The 21,033-nt window shown below is 41.5% G+C and overlaps 1 protein-coding gene and 1 long non-coding RNA gene across 3 annotated transcripts in view; one reads left to right on the plus strand and one right to left on the minus strand.

The window, feature by feature from the left end:
• LOC122811012 overlaps positions 1–4,141 on the plus strand; it is a 51,604-nt gene extending 47,463 nt beyond the window's left edge. The window contains exon 2 of the long non-coding RNA XR_006366192.1: positions 3,727–4,141. This is a non-coding gene — a long non-coding RNA (uncharacterized LOC122811012). The remainder of the gene's footprint in view (positions 1–3,726) is intronic.
• ARHGAP1 (Rho GTPase activating protein 1) overlaps positions 817–21,033 on the minus strand; it is a 1,661,218-nt gene continuing 1,641,001 nt past the window's right edge. For both annotated transcript variants that reach the window (XM_044082524.1, XM_044082525.1), the window contains one exon: positions 817–2,878. In XM_044082524.1, the coding sequence (XP_043938459.1) occupies positions 2,702–2,878 (177 nt within the window). In that variant the 3' untranslated portion in view covers positions 817–2,701. The remainder of the gene's footprint in view (positions 2,879–21,033) is intronic.

Raw genomic sequence — 21,033 nt, forward strand, 5'->3', positions numbered from 1 at the left:
TAAAGTACAAAAAAACTACACACTCACACAAGGCCCCAAAGACAACACACACACACACACACTACTACGCACCAGCGAGGGGAGGGTAAAAAAAAGTAAAGTAAATTAAGGCCAAAAAGATAAAATATATAGGAAACCTAAAACTTTCACACAAATATTAAATTTAAACTAACAAAAATCTATTTTTCACAAGAAAAATCACTTGGCTCAGGAGCTCAGGAAAATCCAGCTGTCACCATGCGTGGCAAACTAGATCTGAGGTCATGTAGGGAGAGCAGGGCATTATGGGTGAGGGGAGGAGCTAGGAGCTCGGATCCATAGCTGGATAAACCATGCCGGTTCGGATCCGATATCGGATCCATACCCACAGGTTGCTGACAAATGAATTCTCCTACTTCAGATCGTATGTTAAAGACTACCGATCTCCAGTGGGCCGTACGCTTCTTTAATCAAAAAGGTAAAAGTCTTGTTGGGAAAAGTCATGCCATCATTTTCATGAATTTTAGCTTCTGGCAGTCTTGTCAGTGTATAACTCTGTAAGAAGAGAATACAGAGAGGGATTCTTGTGGTATACAAAAGGAGTTTTTAGTTTTCCACTATACATTGTGACTCTGAATTACATACAGACATGAGCAGGGAATGTGTGCTTTCCAACAGCAGACTGCAGTAGGTGAAAATAAGTGAAACAGAAAGGGTAACAAGTTCTCACTGAACAGAAGGCAAAAGTGAAACAAAGAATATAAAGAAATAAAAGCCAACAATGGGCTACTGCATAAACATGCATTGCACTGAATTACACACAAGACTCATAAAACATAGTTTTACTGTGCATTTTATTTTTTAACAGATAACTGGAAGTATATATTACCAGTTTTCCTCATTCCTTCTCATTTCAGTGACTGTCATTTCAAGGTACAAAAATCTTTAGTCATTTTTATAAACATTTCTCATAATATGTCAGATTTACTTCAACTGGTAATATTTAATAAAATAAAAAGTCATGACACAATGAAGCACTTTACACGTATAGCAGTGATGAACCAAGAACTGAGAGAATCATTCCACAAGGTCCATATTTACAAGGTATGATACCTTGCCAGAAGGCACAAAGAAGCAATTTTCTGGCAGTGTTAAGAATTAGAAGGGGTAGTACTGAACTGCAAGGAAAAAAAAATGTCTGATTATAAAACCTAGGATGTTATTTTTCCTTTATTCCACAGCCAGAAATTGTTGTATTTTATAAAGTGAATGGATGCCGAGTGTAGACAAATTCAGACAGTTCTCCAGAGCCCAGCTCATGTAATACTACATTACTGCCTTACATGAAGAGAAGCAAACCTAATTTAAAAACACAGATCTCTGGCACCACTTTGTTGTATAAAAAAAAAAAACAGACTGGCAAACTCTTTCAAGGTGAATGTTCGGTTTCAGTACCAAGACATCAGTTATGTTACTCTCAATATCCAGTCAAACAAGAAGTTTTAAACATCAAATCTTCCTGTGCTTGTACCTTTTGAAATGTGACAAAAATGTAACTTACAGCTAACCTGGTACAGACAAAAACGTGGTTTAAGAAACACAAAACTCTGAACCACTTGTGGAATGGCATGAAGGACAAATACTTGACAATGATATACATCTTCAAAGTGAGCGCATTATTTGTGCACTTTTTTAAGCAATATATATATATCTGAAAGATAAAACAGCAAGGTCCCATTTATGCCCAGACTATAACAGAGCTAGACAGCCTGCTACCCATTTCTCATAGACTCACCAATGTATGTTTTGAACACAATATGCACTGACAGGGAAATGCGACCTGCAATGTGTGGTAAAGGCACACAATGCTAAATGTTGCATTTAATATAAAGGTACTACAACATAACCCAGGAATCATTTACTGCCATACTATGGTTATCAGTTAAAGTGAAAATTCTCTGCAGGAATATTATGTGTTGGACAGACGGTGAGTTTCACAAAAATGACACTTTCCAGTGCTGTTGCATTACTGTTTGTACACTTCTGTCAGCCCGCTAACAGTAAATGCTTTGTCTTTCAGTGCAGCTGTGGCACATTCAAGGTTCAACCATTTACTGAAAACGCACGGAGTATCACCTACATCATTATTTTCAACATACCAGTGATGCTACGATAACACATCTCCCAACTGATGACTGCAAATTATGTTCATAAGGTCCTGGCTTCCTTAAATGGTACTTCCTAATCACTGTTTCAAAAACAATAATGATAATAAAGTAATGCAGAATGGCACTGTATCGTATCTAACCATTTCAAAAATTTGGTACAGTTGTGGCAGTCCTGAGAAAAAATAAGCGATTGAGTGAATGCGTGTATGCACGTGTGTGTCTGTGTCTGTCCGTATGCATGTGCAAACCTGCACTTGAATGTCTGCATGTCTAAAAACCCAAAAGAAACGTTAAAGATCCAATAGGTTTGGCATATTCTTACAAAATGTGCTATACAGTCATCCTTCTTTTTCTTCCAAAGTGCAGGGAAACAAAGTGAATAATCATTATGTCATCATCTGAAATCACAGTGCATATTTACCCTTAGCATCACCACAAAACAGTACTGCATCCCTGGTTACAATTTTGAAAAAATAAATTTTACATGAAATGAAATACATTGAGGTGGTGGCAATGTGCTTGCAAAAAAGCCATCAGTGGCAGAAATGACAGAATCATGGGCTTGTTTGGAACACCTCAGTCTGATGGTCCAACAGGGCTTTCGTGAAGTAATTGATGGGGTTGATAGCACTTAGTGTTATGGCTACTTCTCTTGCCCACAGTAGATTGGGGCCAAATACTACTGCCAGGTTGGCATTTGTCATCTTGTTCTTTTCACTGTTAGAGGAAATCTAAATCAAACAAGAAAAAAAAGAGTGTTAATGACATCATGTACCCCAGTGATGTATTCGAATCCTGATGATACTGTAAATTACAACAGTAACTGCAGTCAGACATGCTCTGGCATTGCGGGGGATAAAGACCCAAAATAAGAGACAGATTTTAAATACTGCTCTTATGAACTTAAGTTGGTAGAAAAACAGGTTTCACTTTAGCATGCATTTTCATAAGGATATAAAGAGTGCAAATCAAAATGTCTGTCATTATTTAATGATTTAAATGGTCAATGATTTGATAGAAAACCACTTTTATGAGGAACAGACCAAAAATATGAGGCAAAAATGTGGAAAATCTGTACAGTTGAGAGGTATGCCATGACTTGCGTAATACACAAAGCATCTGTAACTCTTGCTCATTCACCACACCTAAAATTAGACTATGAATAAATACTTCCATTACTCTGAAATACACATTTTGAATTAGTGTACTTTTCATAAATGAAAAAATATATTGTCAGAAACAAAAAGTACAGTTAGAAAAAGGTTGTATAACACTTCTCAGAAAAATGAACAGAGGTCTGGAGGGAACACATACTTATCTACATGGAATATACAGATTTGTTTAGCACAGATATCTGTAATTTATTTAACTGTTAAATTACTGTCTATCTTTCAGAAGCTTATAAGTACTTCAATTTAAGGCATAGAAAAGTTGCACCGACTTGAAAATATTGAGCAAAGCTGCATGGTTATTCATGCAGACATTAAACAGAAAAGTACCCAAAACCATGAATACATTTGCATATGTGCATGCAACTTTATTTACTTATTTAACTTTATGCTTTTGTTTCTTTATCTAGGTTAACCATTCTGTGTGGAGCCCATGTTCAGTTGAGACCAAGGAAGAAAACTTCCCAGTGATAAATTATAACAGAAGACAATAACCATTTTAAATTGTGTACAGCTGTATAAAATAAACACAAACTAATGTAACATATACAAACCATATAATACAATACTGCTGCTATGAAATTAACTTACAGAATTTTTGCTTTTTCTAGTGTTTTGCAGCTTTTATGAATACCATTTATAAAAAAAGTTACTGTTAACTTAACTGCCATTTTACTTTCCGGTTTGTATTTATACTGTCATGCAGACTGTGTAAACAGAGCAGCAATAATAACGTGTTACTCCGGTTAGCAGAATCTAGCATGGCTTTGTAGCAAACCAAGTACTACATTAAAATAAAACGGTCTACAGAAAGACTCCAACACAGCTGATCAAGTTGTTCTGCACTTCTTTCATTTGGTTATTGCTTTGCCCTGGAGATTTTTTAAACTCCTTGTGATATTTCATGTTCCTCATCATGGCAAAAGGTTATTCCAAAAGAAAGGAAATCTATGTAGCGATAATTTATCCCCAGCTTTAGTGGCAGTGTTCAGTGCATTTAACTTATGCTATAAGGCAGACTTCGAATCACTAAAGCTAATACTACATACGATACACAAGGTAAGATGATGACTAGGTGCTGATATAGTATCCTAATTTTTGGTTCATCCTTTCCAGTTTCCTTATTGCTTAACTGCGCTACATGGTAGCATACCTGCTGCAAATCTTCCTAAACTCTTGTAAACCATACTCAGTTTTTCGTAATGCAGTTATGCTTAAGGTCTCCTACTACCAACAATTTAAAGAACAGCTGAGGGGCACAGGTTGTCTGAGCAGTACTGTGTCTTTCTTCGGATCTGAAGTGATTGTTTTTATAACAAATAAGACACTTGGGTTTTTATTAGAATCTTTGTCTGTTACTTCTATACGAGCCTTGAAACCTTGTCTAGTTTTGTTATCTCGTTCATCACTGAAACACATACAAAGCTACTTAGGAGCCATCATAGATGACCAAGTCATGTTTGACCTCCACGTACTACAGTGCATAAAGAAAATCCACCAAAAAGTAGGCCTCCTCTGTAGAAATAAAAAATTCCTAACGAAAGAGTCTCAACTCTCCCTCTCCCTTGCCTACCATCTACCTAGTCTCTTCTAGAGGTCACAAATCCTTACTAATCTACAGTCCTCACACCTAGATAAACTTCAATCCACCTACAATAAAGTTGCCAGATTTGCTGCCAATGAGAGCTCTAAATCTCATCACTGTCTTTCACTCAACACCTTAAACTGATTAGAATTCCCACACCAACTGCTTCTCTCTCAACTATTGATCATTCATTCCATCCTCTGCAAGCCCTCCTTCTGCCCCAGTATCTCCTCACTAGTTTCCCCTCTATATTTCTCCCAGAACCCTCAGAAGCTCTGATCAAAATGTACTAGAAATTTAAAAGTCAAAAAGATCCACTGGACAAAATCTCCTTCCCTGTCTTGGAACAAACTTCCCCTATTAGAAATATGAACTGTCCACAAGCATTCAAAAGTGCTCTCAAAGAATTCTTAAAAAACACCTGGACTTGCCACTGTAAACATCCTCCTTGAACCTCTTAACAGTACCTCCACCCTGCCTATCTTCCATTCCGAACTCTGATAACATCCCTGGCTCTACTTGAAAACCTTACAAATTCTCACGTCTCCTCCCTTACCTCTCCCATCCTTTCTCTCTAAACTTCTTTACCCCTCACTACTTCTTAAACCATCTCTCAAGCTTACAACATCCTGGTCTACAACATCTATTTCCTCTAAGAATCCCCAAATGACACTGAATTACTTCTGCAGAATCTGATGACCTACTGTTTTGTTATGCTGAGGACACTACCAGCGTAAACTATCCTGCTACTTTACCTTCTATCTCTATGGTATCAAAATGTTACTAAAGAACCAGATGGCAAAGACATTATATTTTACTCAGGACACTGACCCTACATACAAAGCTTCCTCTAAATCAACTATCAATTTTCCTGTTGTATGTATGAATGCTTTCTGGAAATATATTTGACAAACTGCATTTGACACAATTTGTGTATTTAATTGTACTAACTGATCATGTGTCTAACCTTGTGACTTAATGTGTAACCTTAGGATGTAACTCTGAGTTTCTCTTTATAGTGGACTATTTACTTTCTGTATTTGTTAGTGTGTTAAACTACTGTACATGTCTGTGAAGCTTTTCTCCCTGGGCCTCTGCTAAAAATGGTGTTAGCTCAGTAAGACTTTCCTAATCAGTAAATGTCAAATCAATCAATCAATCAATCTCCAAGTATTTTCATTCTCATATTTCCTGACACAGCACTTATGTATATTTCAGAGATTTATTCCATATCACTTTTTTAATATACCAACAAACATAATTGTTTTTTCTTGCTAAGAAATACATAACAGATATGTTCCTGGTCCATCCAATGTTTCATTTACTTAACTAGTTGTTAACATGGTAAATCAGCTAGTCAACTGAGCCTTTTCAGCCATGACCTGAGCTTCCAGGTGTAACAAATACCTAATGTCATAAACTTGATATAGCAAATACAGTGTATATATAAAAACAATAGACAGTACATTTATCATAAAAAATACAGAATACATGTGGTACCCATGAAATTTTATGTACACTGCAAAGGATATTCAAGTTATGTGTTTACAGTACACATGGAAACAACAAAAAATTGAAGAATTTAGGTAACACGTTCACTCATTTTTAAGGAATAGAGCCTGCTTTAACTTGTTTTTATTATTTTTTTTTTCATGTTTAGCCAGGGCAGAACACTGATCCAGGTGGACCATTATTAGACCCAGCCTGGAAGACAATAAAATAACAAATGCAACATTAATCAGTTTAGTCAAGATATCATCACATTTAAAACAAATCAGAGACAAGGAATACTATAGAGTGGATATCAAGTGCACAAGGAATATTTGGTCAACAACTGTTATAGACACACACACAATGTAAGTGTACTGTCGGGCAGGGGAAGGGAAGCAATAACAGAATAGCAGCTAAAGAGGATTAGGCATGACGGGGGGTATTACAGAAGAAATAGGTGAGGGGTACTAAATAGGGAGAAGAAAAAATTACAGCATTTAGTATAAAACATGCTAGAAGCAGAGATGTAGCAAAGGATGCAATAGGTAGTTAGCAGTTAATGAGACAGAAGAGCACAGTATGGTGTATGTTTGTTTGAGTCAATGTAATGTACATAATTACAACATACTGCTGCCTGGAGAAGAAAGGATTTGGTTTCAACTGAGGTGTATTTTCATGTAAGTGCTTTCCTTAAATAGGAATTTTTTAAGCTGGTCATGAAATTTATGAAAGGATAAGACCAACTAAGTAACTGGCAATGATTCCCAGATTTGGTGATCCACTGATGAGAAACTATGATTGAAGGGAGGGCTGGTTAAGGATTGTGACCTTAGATTATAATGGGGGAATCCTTTAGTAAGCCCACTGGCAACATGGGTGAATATGTGTAAGTTGAGAAATTTCCATGTTAAGGATGTTGTCGTCACTATGCACCTTTGCTTAATGTGTAGCCATTTTGCCTTTTCCAGAACTGAGCAGTGATAGCCTCTTTATGAAGCCATAGTAATGAATCTCTATATTACTAGCTGTCATTCAGTACAACAACAGGTTTTTCCTTGGATGTGTTTTCTTTTGCAGAAAGGCCAAATTCAAGCTAGATGAGTAGGACACCTTAAACTTTAGAGATGGTCTATGAAAAGATCAACCCCCCCTGATAAGCCCTGTGGCTGGACTTATCCTCTTCATCACTCAGAAAGAATATGACATCATTGTACTGGAAGTTCTTACTCTAAGAGACCAAAATTATCTCATGCTCACTGACATGGTGATATCAGAGGCCAACCAATGCATGGTCTTCCCCCGATCCTAGTTCACCAAGTATTACCCTGCAAATCAAGAACAACAGGATCTGGTACCTACACTTCTAACTCACTCACAAATATATACGTGACAACTTGTAGGAACTCGAAATGCCAAAGCCAGGATAGCCCATCTACATGGAGAAAGACACTTCAAGGAGAATCCTCTTCATAAGATAAACTGATTTGGTAAGAGCATATTTGTTATATTTAAAACTTTGAGGACCTTTCATTCTGGGTCATAATGTTAGGTTGAATCCAAAGCAGTATATCCACAAAACAGGTGGATACCAAAAAAACAAACCAGAACCCACAGAATACTGATTATTACCAGGAAATACCAAGTCAAGAGGTGTGACTCCAAGGCTATGGCTAAATGAAAAAGATTGGAAGGCAGTGACAGTGTGTCTTGAAAGGGCCATCAAGACTGAATTCACTTAAGGCAGCTAGGAGTTGTTGCCTTCAGTGCATTTCTAAGTAACAGCAGACCCAGCTACAACCAAATGGAGCCAGCCACAGCTCCCTGTTAAAAACGGATATAAACTCACACCAACAAACGGGAAGATAGACAAATGACAATGCATTTATTCTCTCTAGTGCTTCAGCAAACTCCCTGACAACAATAACACAACTGCCCTCAAAAGATACAGGGCAAATGGAACTTCCCCACTCTCAAGTGAGGGGATTTAACCTGTCCTGATTACTGCAACTTATTTGGAATGTGGCAGAGATTAAACTGTTATGGACAACAATCCTCCCCACCTATGGGAAGGGTAACTAAAGAGAGACAAGGTGCACCATTTGCTAGCTAGAAGTGGGACCTCTTACAGAACCACAGACCCCCTTGATGAAAAAGCTCATAGGTCAATGTGTGTTCCTGTCAATCCACAAACCTATGGCATTTGAAGGGTGACATCTTCAGCAAGGGACAGGATGCACGGAGAGTACCCTGTTAAAGCAGCCACAGTACAACCATGGCCAATACATGCCTTGTCTCCAAAATGGAAACAAGAACAGATGGAAGATGTCTAGGACTCCTGTGACACCTGCAGAATTAACTATGGGAGCAAGACCATTAAGTGCACTTGGAGAATTCTCCCCATTTGAACCCAAGTGCACAGACAAAATTCTCCCCCTGTGAACCCAAGAATAAGGCTTCTTCAGAGCTCCCAACAGTTCCAAAAAGATCCAGCTAGAGTCATTGGGAGGTGGAGACCACATATTCATTAATATTCCCCTATATAAATGCAGCAAAGAAGGCCCCAAAATTACTAAAGGGCACAAAGGTCACTACTTCTGGAAATGGAGAGTGGCCACAGAGGATAATCAATGTCCCTGGAACTCAGAGGAAATGTCTTTTCAAGAAAAGGACCACCCCCACACCAAAGTGGGGCACTATTTATTTATTTATGATCACTATGATCCATAGTGTCTCCTCTCACCTGTTGGTCCAACAGAGGAGGAGATGGCATGCAAAGGTAACTTGGACCTACTGCTGGGAAGACCTGCCTCTGAAAGCAAGATCCTAGGTGAACTAGACTGCCATTTCCACTGTACTGATGGGGCAGAAAAACAAAATTTATTCTGGTTGCATGTACAGCCCACATGGATCCTTTCCATATGAAAAAGAAAACAAAAAGCAGAAGCAGGGAAACTGTCTGAAGAGCTAAGAAAAGCAAAAGCTGAGTCAAGCCCATCAAGAACAGAGAGCACCCAATGCAAAGAGTAGAAACCAAGTGACAATGGACCACAGATTGACCCAAAGTTCTCTCCTGAACCCCTGCTTCCAGCTCTTACAAAAAGGGGAAGTGGAGCGCTAAGGAAGAGAAAACTGACAAAGACTGCAGGATTGAGCTCTCATCATGCTGTCTGTCAAGAAACAGGAAGGGTCCCACTAAAGATGGCACTAATTCTAAACTCTTCCCGTGATCCACTGCAGCCTTGTAAGTAGGAGGTCCAGGAACTTTGGGAGGGGGGCAAGCAATAGTTCCACAAACACATGCAGCCAAGAAGGCCCACTGACACGAAAAGCAGGAATCTTGCCCTAAATGGACAGTCCCAGGACAGGAGTTGTAAGGGAAACCACCCCAAGGTCTGCAAATGAAAGGCAAGGAGGGGTTCCTATGACAGAAACCAGAAACCTTCAAGAAGTTGTTTCTGCATCTAGGCATCCAGGTAGGGCTACCAAATGCTCACAGCTCAGGATGGAAATGATAAGGGAACCTATGAGTTTTCCAGGGCCAGCAATTCAATCTAGGTTGCTCAGGAAGTGACACGAAAGGCCACCTGTACTTACCAGGGTAGATGTTCCTCTATTAGAGCCCTAACAGAGAGGGATCACATAAAAAAGACCTAGGCTGCCACACACTCTGGCCCTAAATGAGTAAGATGGCCCCACCTGCTTTCATGCTACATTCTACAAGGTAACAGAGACTCTCTCTCTCTCAAGCCTGCTGTGGAAACCAGAGATGACAGGGACAAACCTGAACACCCCACACACTCCTGAAACCCCATGGGATAGCCTTCCCCTGACTGGGGCAAATACAGTGTAGTCTTAACCCTTAACCCAAGCTGGGGCAGACTGACACAATACCAAAGTGAAGGAAGACAATTTCCCTGGCCCGAAGATTCAGAAACTTCTGGACACCAGAACAATGATTGGAATATTTCAAGGCCATTACTTTCTCCTGGTGGAACAAAGGAGAAGATGAGGGAGAGGACCTTCTAAGGATGAGGAATGAGATCCTACCCAAGAAGAGTAGAGCAACTAGGCAGGTTTGTCTGCTTTCCCCTTTGTTGTTTGCATTATATTTAGAACCACTGGCAAAGAAAATAAGGGACTCAGAAATTCAAGGATATAATTGGTCTGGCACTCAGGAAAAGATGGCTCTATTTGTAGATGATATTTTATACCTGACAAAAACAGAAAGGGACATTACAGTGTTGTGGAACATTTTAAGACCGTTTCAGATCTTCTCGGGATACAAAATTAATGAAGCTAAAACAAAGACAATAGCGGTAAATTATATACCCAAAGACAAATTGGTCCAACAATATCCATATTTATGGGGACATGATAAAATGAAGTACTTAGGAGTATGGATATGACTCTGTGGTGGCAGCTAAGGATATGTGGGAAGAGACTAAACAGAAGATAATACAAAAATTGAGGAATGGATATGGATACTAAGATACAAGCAATTAAAATGTTTTTAGTCCCTTTAGTCTTATACACAGGTCAGGCATACTTTTATCAACAGTAGGAGAAGTTGTGGACAGCAATTAAAAAAAGTTGAAGGATTTTATCTGGGAAGACAGCAAGGGTCAGGTGAGATAAGCTGATTTTACAATAGAACAAGGCAGACTAGGATTACCTAACTTGAGGGGTATTTCAGAGCAACACAGTTAAGGCTCATACGTAGCACAGGCAGAAAACTATAATTCAAGGTGGAAAGGGATGATGATGGTGATGCAGGGAGGAAGCTCAAGAAATAAGGAGAGACTAGGATTTTGGATGCAGACTCTAAAGGAGAACAACCAAAATCATACAGAGTATTATATTCATAAAATAGCATGGAGTGTTCTAACAACCAAACCAGCATGAGAATGCAAAAAAGACATTTTGCCGATAGGGATGACTGTGGATCTTCCTTATGTAGTGTCTGGCCACGGAAAGCATGATAATCATTGATACCATGTATCCAAAAATCCTGAGAGATTCCATTGCAGATACCTAGCTTTGGTTGGAAAAATTCAAGAAGACAGTGCAGTTGTGAGAGTAGTACTCGCCTATAACAATACATGGTCAAATTCCTCATTGCTGCAGTAGCATTTAGGCTACATGGGTTGTGTCTTGCCCAGGATGCAACAACTGGCCAGCTTCCAAACTGTTTCTCTCTCTGACTACTGACTGACTGCTGATTTTCCCACCAAGAAGCTTCTCAGAGTGAACAGTTTTCAGGACTTTCTTGCCCATATGTTAAGAAGTGTAGTCAACCAGAACCATAACAACAAGAAATAACTAGCAATATACAAAAACGGGAATGGACTGGGGTGTGGCTACTGCAGTAATGAGGAATTCAAACAGCTTCACAATTATGTTCATCATTCCCACTGCTGCAGTAGCCTTTAGGCTATATGGGCTGATTACCAAAGCCTATTCAACCTGGGAGGAGGAAGGATATTGATCCAGAAGCCTCTATAGAATGGTCCAAGCAAAACTTGTCCTGGATGTAGAAAAGGAATACAGTTTGAAATATCTTGTAAAGGTATGTGCAGAAGACCACACAACTGCCACTAGAATATTTCTAGAGTCCACCCCTTTCCAGTATGCCAAAGAAAACACAGCTCTATTTGAGTGAGCCTTTTTAATGTCTGGAATTGGTTTACCAACAACAGACAACAGCAGCGGACAATCACATGGGAACAGTCTGTCTTGTCACGGTTTGTCCTTTCTTTGTCCCAACATAAGAAACAAACAGCTGATTAGCTTTTCTAAAGGACTTAATTCTGTCAAGATAGTACCAGAGCTGACTATACATGTCCAGAGTATGTAGAATCCTTTCTGCCTGGTTCTGAGAATCTGGCTAGACTACTGCGAGATTTACAGCTAGATTCAAAGTGAACTCTGGAACAACCCTGAGCATGAATGAGGGATTTGTTCTTAACGGGACCCCGCCTCTAAGGAAGACCTAATATGGGTTTAACCACCATGAGAGCTTATGACAATTCAGACTCTCTTCTTTCGAGAAGCCAGAGAAATAAGAACAATTTTTCGTGCGAGTCTTAAGTCTACTTGATGTGTGGCTTCAAATGGTGACATAGTTAACTTTTCCAGCACAAAGTTACAATCCCAAGAAGGAGCAACCTGTTTATAATGTTTCAGGTGGAAAATTCTCAAACTGGTTTACTAAAAATACAGAGGAAACTGGGGGCTCCATGAGCAGACATGCTGAAATGGCTGCAAAATGTATCCTGATGGTGAAGTGAACGGGGCTCGAGTCTAGTAATTCACACACACATATATGAGCACCAGTGGTACTTAATCTTCGATAGGGCCAATATAAGATCTTTTAATAGCAGGTTTCTTTCCTTCTTTATTACCTGTTGCACATCATCTGAAAAGAGGTGCCTGAAAGGCATTAGAAGAGAATCATCCAGGCAGTTAGTTGAAGGTAATTGACACTGGGGTGTATCAAACTCTGCCTGTCTTGTGTGAGTAGGTCCAGTTTGTGAGGACACTTGTGGTAATTTCACTTGACCAATTCCATAAGTAAGGAGAATCAGTGTTGCATGGGCCAAGAGGGAGTCATCCCAGTGATTTTTGGATGGTCCTACCGAATTTTCAGAATTACCCTGGATATCATTGGAAAGACTAGAAATGCATAAATGAACACTCCTGTCCAAGGGAATGAAAATGCATCTGTTTTCCAGGCTTGCTTTTTCATTTATGATGGTCTCTTCTGGGTCTGTTCAACTTGTCTGCCAGTATGTTTTGATCTGATGAAATGAAAAATGCTTGAAGGGTTAAGGACTGCCAAAGAACTACCTCCCAAGTCGTCACAGCCAGCCTACACACAGGGTATGATCTGCTGCCTCATTGCTTGCTTGCTTGTTTATGACCACATCACTGTGGTGTTTTCTGTAATCACCTGAAGAGGTACTAGGGACCAATACTTGATTATGAGATTTTTAAGACAAGGATCACAGCCAGCATCTCTATCATTTATGTGCTTTGGCTCTTCTGAGGAGAACCATAGGCCTCACACCTTTATTCTCACTAAAACTGTCCCCAAGCAAAGTTACAGATTGATTGTGAGGTTGAGGAGAAAAAGGAAATACCTGAATTGGCTTTATTTTGTAGTCTTCACCAGTGCAGTCCCTTCATTACAATGCCCAAGGTTGGAATCTGTAATTCCAGAGGATGCAAATGTTGAGTCTTAAGTGTTTTTTTTAGAAATCAATGAATCTTTCTCAGCTGCAAACTGGCAGGAGGAATCATTGATGCCATAATCCCCAGGATCCGGAGATACTGTTTGACTGAAGTCTGAGACTGATTTGAGAAGCTCAGGAAAGTTTCCAGATAAAAATCCACCTTCTTCTGTGTCAGAAAAGCCTTTTGCTGCAAAGTGACTTTTCAGACATTCTGGAAAAACAATCATGTCTGAAAGGGTCAAGAAGTATTTCTGAACACTTATGTGGGTCTCCAGATTGGTCAGAAGAGAAAGAAACAATGTAATAACTCTTATCATCTGGGGAAAGACTCTGCTGCAGAGATAAATATGTCTAAAATAAGGAAGTATGTGAATACCATTTGGTCTTCAATGAGCTGTGACTGGAACTGCGCACTTTGTAAACACCCTTGGGGCTATAGATAATCCAGAGGGTAATGCAGAGAACTGATAATGTCATCCAGACACAGGAAACTCAAAAAACATTCCAGAGTCTTTGGCTACTGGAATTTGATGGTATGCATTTTTCAAATCTGTTGTTGCTGTAAAGATTTCCTGGGAAATGAGAGGTAACAGAGTCTGAAGAGTCAACATCCTGAATTTTGGAACTTTCACATACAGATTTAGAAAAGAAAGAAGTATGGTCTCCTTCTGGTCTCCCAGAAGGCCCTTTTTTGGTACCAGAAATATTCCATAATAAAATGTTATGTGCTAACTTCAAGACACCCCTCATGCCATCTTGTTTTGGCTCCCTGTTTGGCTTGAGAAGGAAAGGATTACTTTGTTCCTTAGATGTGAAACAGGATTTGGGAGTTTTTTAAGGTGGGGGTTGAAACTGTTTGGGGACCTGAGTGGCAGATGGGCCAAATAAAACCTTCTTATTTAAAGTTGAACTTACCTCATTAGATAACTTTTGTTTTTGGGCCCAAGCATATCTTCACAATACTATAGCAGAACCAATGGTCCTACACATACTATCTGCACAATCATACACATTTTAAGGCATGTTTAGATACCTGAGAAATATTAGAAACAATGGAATTTGGCTGGACACTACCTTTAGAGGAAATGTGATAGATAATTCCCTCAAACTGTCTGTACAAAAAAAAATCTCCAAATATTTAGCCACACCGCTAATAAGAAGTTATGTACCTACCATAACGTTCCATGTTAGTTGTCTTCTTCTCGCCTTCTTTCTTGCTGGTTGGGTTCGGAGCCAATCCTCGGCTCCGACTCGGCCATCTTCTAAAGCTCAAGAGCTATTTACTGGCTCGAGACCTCCCCATATCCCACAATGCCTGGCGCTAGATCCTCAGATCTCGTTTGGTAGACCTAACTACAGACAAATATAAGGACACCTGTCCTAACAGCATATGTTTAGCTACAGAGCTAAAAGGTTGAGGGAACAAACCAGATAAGACCCAGCAAACTAAAAGGGACTCAGAGGGCAACTCTTCTCGGTCTATTAGGATAGGGGGACGGAGGGTGGGATGCAAGAAAGAAGGCGAGAAGAAGACAACTAACATGGAACGTTATGGTAGGTACATAACTTCTTAATGTTAAGTTGTCTGTCTCGCCTTCATTCTTGCTGGCTGGGACAGCGTCCCTAGCACCTCAGTCCTGGGTGGCTCATTGGAACAGACTCTTCAGCACAGTGGAACCTAAATCAGCTCTGCTCCTAGAGGCCACATCCAGCTTATAATGAGAAATAAATGTATGGGGAGTGGCCCATGTAGCTGCTGCACAAATGGCTTCCACTGGTAATCTTGCCTGAAAAGCTACAGAAGTAGCTAAAGCCCTAGTAGAGTGGCCTTTTGGTTTGGCAGGGAGCTGTTTGTTCCAAAATTGATAAATCAAAGTAATAACCACCTAGATAGAGTTACTTTAGACACTGGTACACCTTGTTTACCTTCAGCATAGGACAGGAAGAGCTGATCTGATTTTCTAATTTGTTTAGTCCTATGCAAGTGGAAACGTAATTGTCTATGAACATCCAAGTGATGTAATTTATGTTCAGCTTTGTTGGAATAATTTGGGAAGAAGACCTGAAGATCAATGGACTGATTCAGATTACTCTCAGGAGGTACCTTAGGAAGGAGGGATTAGTCCTGAGCGAAATTCTGTCATTATGGAAACTAAATACGGAGGGCGAACACAAAGGGCCTGGAGTTCGGAAACTCTTCTGGCTGAGGTAACTGCCACAAGAAAGAGGGTTTTCCAAGAAAGAAACTTTAAGGAACATGAAGCTGCGGGTTCAAAGGGGGGCAATATTAGAGAAGCTAAGATCAAATTAAGATCCCACGGAGGCGGGGGATCTCTTACTGGGGGCCTGAACAAAGTAGTCCCTTTGAGAAAAGCTTTGCAAAGCTTATGGGACATGATACTAGTTTCCGATAGGCTGTATGAAAATTTGAAATTGTGGCTAATTGAACTCTAATGGTGGCAGAAGAGGACCCAGCCTGAAAAAGTTCCGCTAAGAAATCCAAAACGTGGTGGACTAGGGCTGAAAAGGGATCCATGTTTTTAGACTCTGCCCAGCAAGAGAAATGTTTCCACTTACTAGCATAAGTTTTTCTGGTGGTAGATTTGTGTGAAGATAAGATGAATTCATGCACCAAATGGGAAATGTCCGGAAGCCTGGCTAAGGTTGGAAGTGGAGCAACCAAGCAGTGAGGTTGAGAGACTGCAGGGATTGGTGCAACCCGCCCGACTGATGGATCAGGAGGTCTGGTACTGGGTCCTGGGCTGCTCCAGGAGGTGATCATGCAGGAACGGAAACCAAATTTGTTGAGGCCAGTAGGGGGCAATGAGGATCATCTTGCATCCCAGCATGGTAGCTTTCTGTATTAGTTTGGGAATCAGGGGAAATGGAGGGAATGCATAAAGAAGTCCCTGAGGCCAATCGTGGATTAGAGCATCTCTGGGAGGGTATCCGGGAAGAGGGAGGAGAGAAAAGAAACCGTTGCACTTGCTGTTGAAGGGGGTGACGAAAAGGTCGCAACAAGGCTGACCCCATTTGCGGAAGATTTGGTCCGCACACTGTCTGACTGAGAGACCACTCGTGAGGCCTGAGAATTGCTCTGCTCAGCCTGTCCACTATAACGTTGGACTTCCCAGGGATGTGCGTTGCTATCAGAAACTGCTGGGAAGAGATCGCCCATTGCCAGAGTCTGAGTGCTTCTCGACGTAGGGGGTAGGACTTGGTTCCGCCCTGCTTGTTGATCTTTATTAATGATCTTCAATCATCTATCCAAAACACTACCTGCATACAATATGCAGATGATTCTACCATCATCTGTACAGCTCCCACCCAATCTGAACTCCAGTCACTCACACAATCTACCTTTTCAACCGTTGAACAATGGTTCTCAAAAAGATGTCTCCTTCTCAACTCCAAGAAAACAAAACTATTACTATTCTCACCTACCCACAAATCTCCTCAACTAAATTTTACTATTACTGCAGCTGACAATTCTCTTATCTCCCCAGACTCTACTACCAAACTGCTTGGTGTTACTATTGATAATAATCTTAACTATGATTGTCATATCAATAACACTATAAAAGCAGTAAATAAAAAGATAGGTTCACTGTACAGAATAAAACCCTTCCTTACACCAGAAGCACGGACCACCTTAGCTCAATCACATCTTATCTCCACCCTACTGTATGCTTCCTCTATCTACACCAATCTCTCTAAAGCTAACCTGAAAAAACTAACTACATCCTATCATAATATAGCCCGTTTTGCCACAGCATCCCAGTACAGAACTCACCACTGTAATAACTTAAAACAATTACAATGGTTAGAACTACCTAACAAGCTTATCTATCAACAACACTTAATTACACATAACATTCTTTATCAACCAACAAAAACACCAGCTCTCAGTAACCTCCTTACTCCCTACAAAAACTTGAAACAGCTGCGATCTGCCGAAAAGATACAAGTCACCACAACTAGAATTACAAATTCAGCAGGCAACTGTCTATTTTCAAACTCCATAGGGAAAATATGGAATAACACATTTAACAACACATTACCTCACTAGACTCCTTTCAACTTTTCAAAAAACAACTTCTATTACATCTTAACAACTTCTGGCTCTGCTCCTGTACCAATCCAGACTAAATGACTTCTTCGCTCTTCAGCCATACCTCCCTACGTAAAAATCACTGTCTTTCCCTGCTATTTCAAATGACTAAATTACTGTACTGTTCTAAAAAAAAAAAAAAAAAAAAAAAAATATGAATATATAGCTTAGGCTATTTATTTTTTACCTGTTTTTTTTTTTTGCTGTATTTTCTACTACACTAAAATGTATGCATTGTTGCTTAAATGTTTAACCTTGTTTTAATTGTGGAGCTTTTCTCCCCGGGCCTCCACTGAAAATGGAAATTATCCAGCTGGACTAGCCCGGTCAACAAATGTAAAATAAAAAATAAAAAATAAATGTACCACACTACTGACATATTGCCTGTCTGAATTGCAATGGTCCCGGTGGGAAGAGAGTTCTGAAGAGTTTGCAACGCTAAAAGCACAGCTCTCATCTCCAAGACATTGATATGCAGATGGTGCTTGTGGGGTTGCCAGGTGCCTTGGACTGTTCTGCCGTGAAAGTGCCCCCCCCCACCCGATCAGGGAGGCATCCATGGTCACCGTGGCTACTGGAGGAGGAAGAACAAATGGTCTGCCCTGGGGTACTGATGGGGAAACCATCCATCAAGCAAGCTGTTCTTTGCATGTCTGTGTAACCATAATCATGTGACACATTGGAAGTTGTAGAAATGACTATTGGGTGAAAAGCAACCACTGAAGAATCCTCATATGAAAACGAGCCAGGGGGACTAGTATGATCGCTGATGCCATGAGGCCCAATGTCTTTAGGACGAATCTGGCGTAAATTTTCTTGCATCCTAATAACACCTGTACATGTTGGCGAATATCTAATACTCTGTGTAACGGAAATCTCACTGACATGTCTTTTATACTTAAACTTGTACCTATAAAGGTTATAGACCGACAAGGCGACAATGCAGACTTTTCGAAATTTATTGTGATACCTAGCTTGGAGCAAGTCTGGATGGTGTAGTTCCTGGTGCATAGCAGCTGATGTCTGGTGGTAGCAGTAAGGAGCCAGCCGTCTAGATAGGGAAACACCTGGAATCCTTGCGGTCTCAGGTGAGAGGTAACTACTGCCATACATTTGGTGAACACCCTGGGGGCTGTGGTGAGACCAAAGGGCAGAGCTCGGAACTGATAATGACTGGCTCCCAGCCGGAAGCAGAGGAATCTTCTGGAGCGCCTGTCCATTTTGATATGGTAGTACGCATCTTGAAGATCTATGGAGCACATCCAATTGTCCTGACCCAAAAAGGGTAGAATGGACTGAAGCGTGACCATCCGGAACTTTGTTCTTTGTACAGACCTGTTTAGTCTGCTGAGATCTAAAATGGGTCTCCAGTCCCCTGTCTTTTTTGGTACCAAAAAGAACCTTGAGTAAATTCCGGATCCTTGCTGGTCTGCTGGGACTCATTGGATGGCTCTTTTTTGTAGCAGTTTTGAGATCTCTTGGACTGCTTGTTCCCTTAGACTGGGTGGAACATCTGGAAGGGATTTGTTTGACTTTAAGGGGGTATGAACGAAGGGAATTCTGTAACCTCCGGATATGACAGACTGTACCCATCTGTCTTGAGTTATGTCTTGCCAGGCTTTTGGGTACAGCGATAATCTTCCCCCGACTGCCTCCAAAGGTGGGCAGCCGGGCAGCCCCTCAGGGATGCTGGAAGGGCTTGTCAGAGAAGAAATCTCTGCTGCCCTGATTTTTGCGGGCCCCCTCTGCCTCGAGGACGGCGTCTATTGTTGTTCCCTCCTCTGCCCCTGGAGGGAAACTCACCAAGTTTGTCAGGCACAGCTCCCTGCAATTTCCAGATCCACATTTTGCCACTTTTCTGACCTTTGGGGTATGGTCTAGGAGGAGTAGAAAAACGGACTCCCACGGCAGAGAGAGTCTTGCCTTCCTGCTCACACCTGGTAAGGGTATCCTTCACCTGTGGTCCAAACAGAGCAGAACCATCAAAAGGGGTATTGGTGAAAGATGCCTTAAAGGGGTCTGCAAAGTTACATAACCACATCCAAGCGTGCCTTCTGAAGGCCACACCTGTGCCTGCGGCTCTACTCGCCCCATCGGCCACATAAGAAATGAGCTGCATGGAGGAGTTCACTATCGAATTAAGAGTCGCCAGCTGGGAGGTAATCTTATCCTGGGCCCCCGCAGCTGATGGATCTTGAAGGGTATCTCCTAGCTCCATAAGGAGATCCCCTTGAAGGCATGTAAAATGGCACAAATAGTTCAGCGACCGCATGGAAAAGGTCGCTGAGGAAAACATCTGCTTCCCATATCTGTCCATCGTCCTAGACTCCTTATTAGGGGGATGGACAAACGAAGAAGTCTCAGCCAACTCCTTTTTCATGGCCGCTGCTACCACCATAGCATCAGCAGGAACACCCTTTGTCAAAAATTTTTTGTCTTGTGGTGCTGTGATGAATTTTGTGGGCCTTCGGGGAGTTGGTTCCACTGTGTCTGGGGCTGACCACGCCTTTCGAGCCACCACTGCCATCAGTGGATCGAAAGGCGGAGACACCCAGGAGGTGGAGGGACGAGAACCAAACGTGTCCAGATATACCGACTCATCCTTAGAAGGGTTAAGAGTAGTCCAGGTCCTCCTCTGCCTAAGCATCTCAAGGATGTCTGAGAAGGAGACATCTTCAGAGGGGGACCTTGGGGACCTTTCCGAATCCTCTAAGTCGGTATCCAAAGTGACAGACTCAGGGGAGTCAACATGCTTCCTCTTACATTTCCTCTTTCGAGGGGGCTCCTCTGAATGATCAGGGGAGGCCTCGGAAGAGGAGGACATGCCCACTGGGGCAACCTGGAGTGCTTGTTCTCCTCACTTGGGGTCTGGAGGAGGGGCAGAGGCAGACGCAGGCACCATGGGGGGAGGAGCCAAAGAGGCTGATCGTGGGGTTGACTGAGGGGCCAGCACACTCCTCATGACCTCGAAGGCACCCCTTCCCAGCAGAGAAGAAGGCTCAGGCTCTGAAGAGACCGGAACCCTCCCCGGCACCGAGAGGGATGGCTCTGAGGCCGAAGTAGGTGCCGAGCTCACCTGCGCCGAAGCTCCGAGAGGGAGAACGGGGTCAGACAAGGGTCCGATGCCACTCGCCCCCCTCGGAACCGACGAGGGAGTCTCAGCACCCAGATCCCTCCAAGGACGGCGCCATGGAAGTGATCGGAGCCGAAGGAACCGAAAGGGTAGGTATCGGCATCGACAGTTCCACGATCGGAACCCCAACCAGCTCTGGCTCCAAACTCAAGGGGTGAGTCGAAG

This window comes from Protopterus annectens, chromosome 9.part0 (genome assembly GCF_019279795.1).
Source record: "Protopterus annectens isolate FY-2018-M chromosome 9.part0, PAN1.0, whole genome shotgun sequence".
NCBI classification, from domain to species: Eukaryota; Metazoa; Chordata; order Ceratodontiformes; family Protopteridae; genus Protopterus; species Protopterus annectens.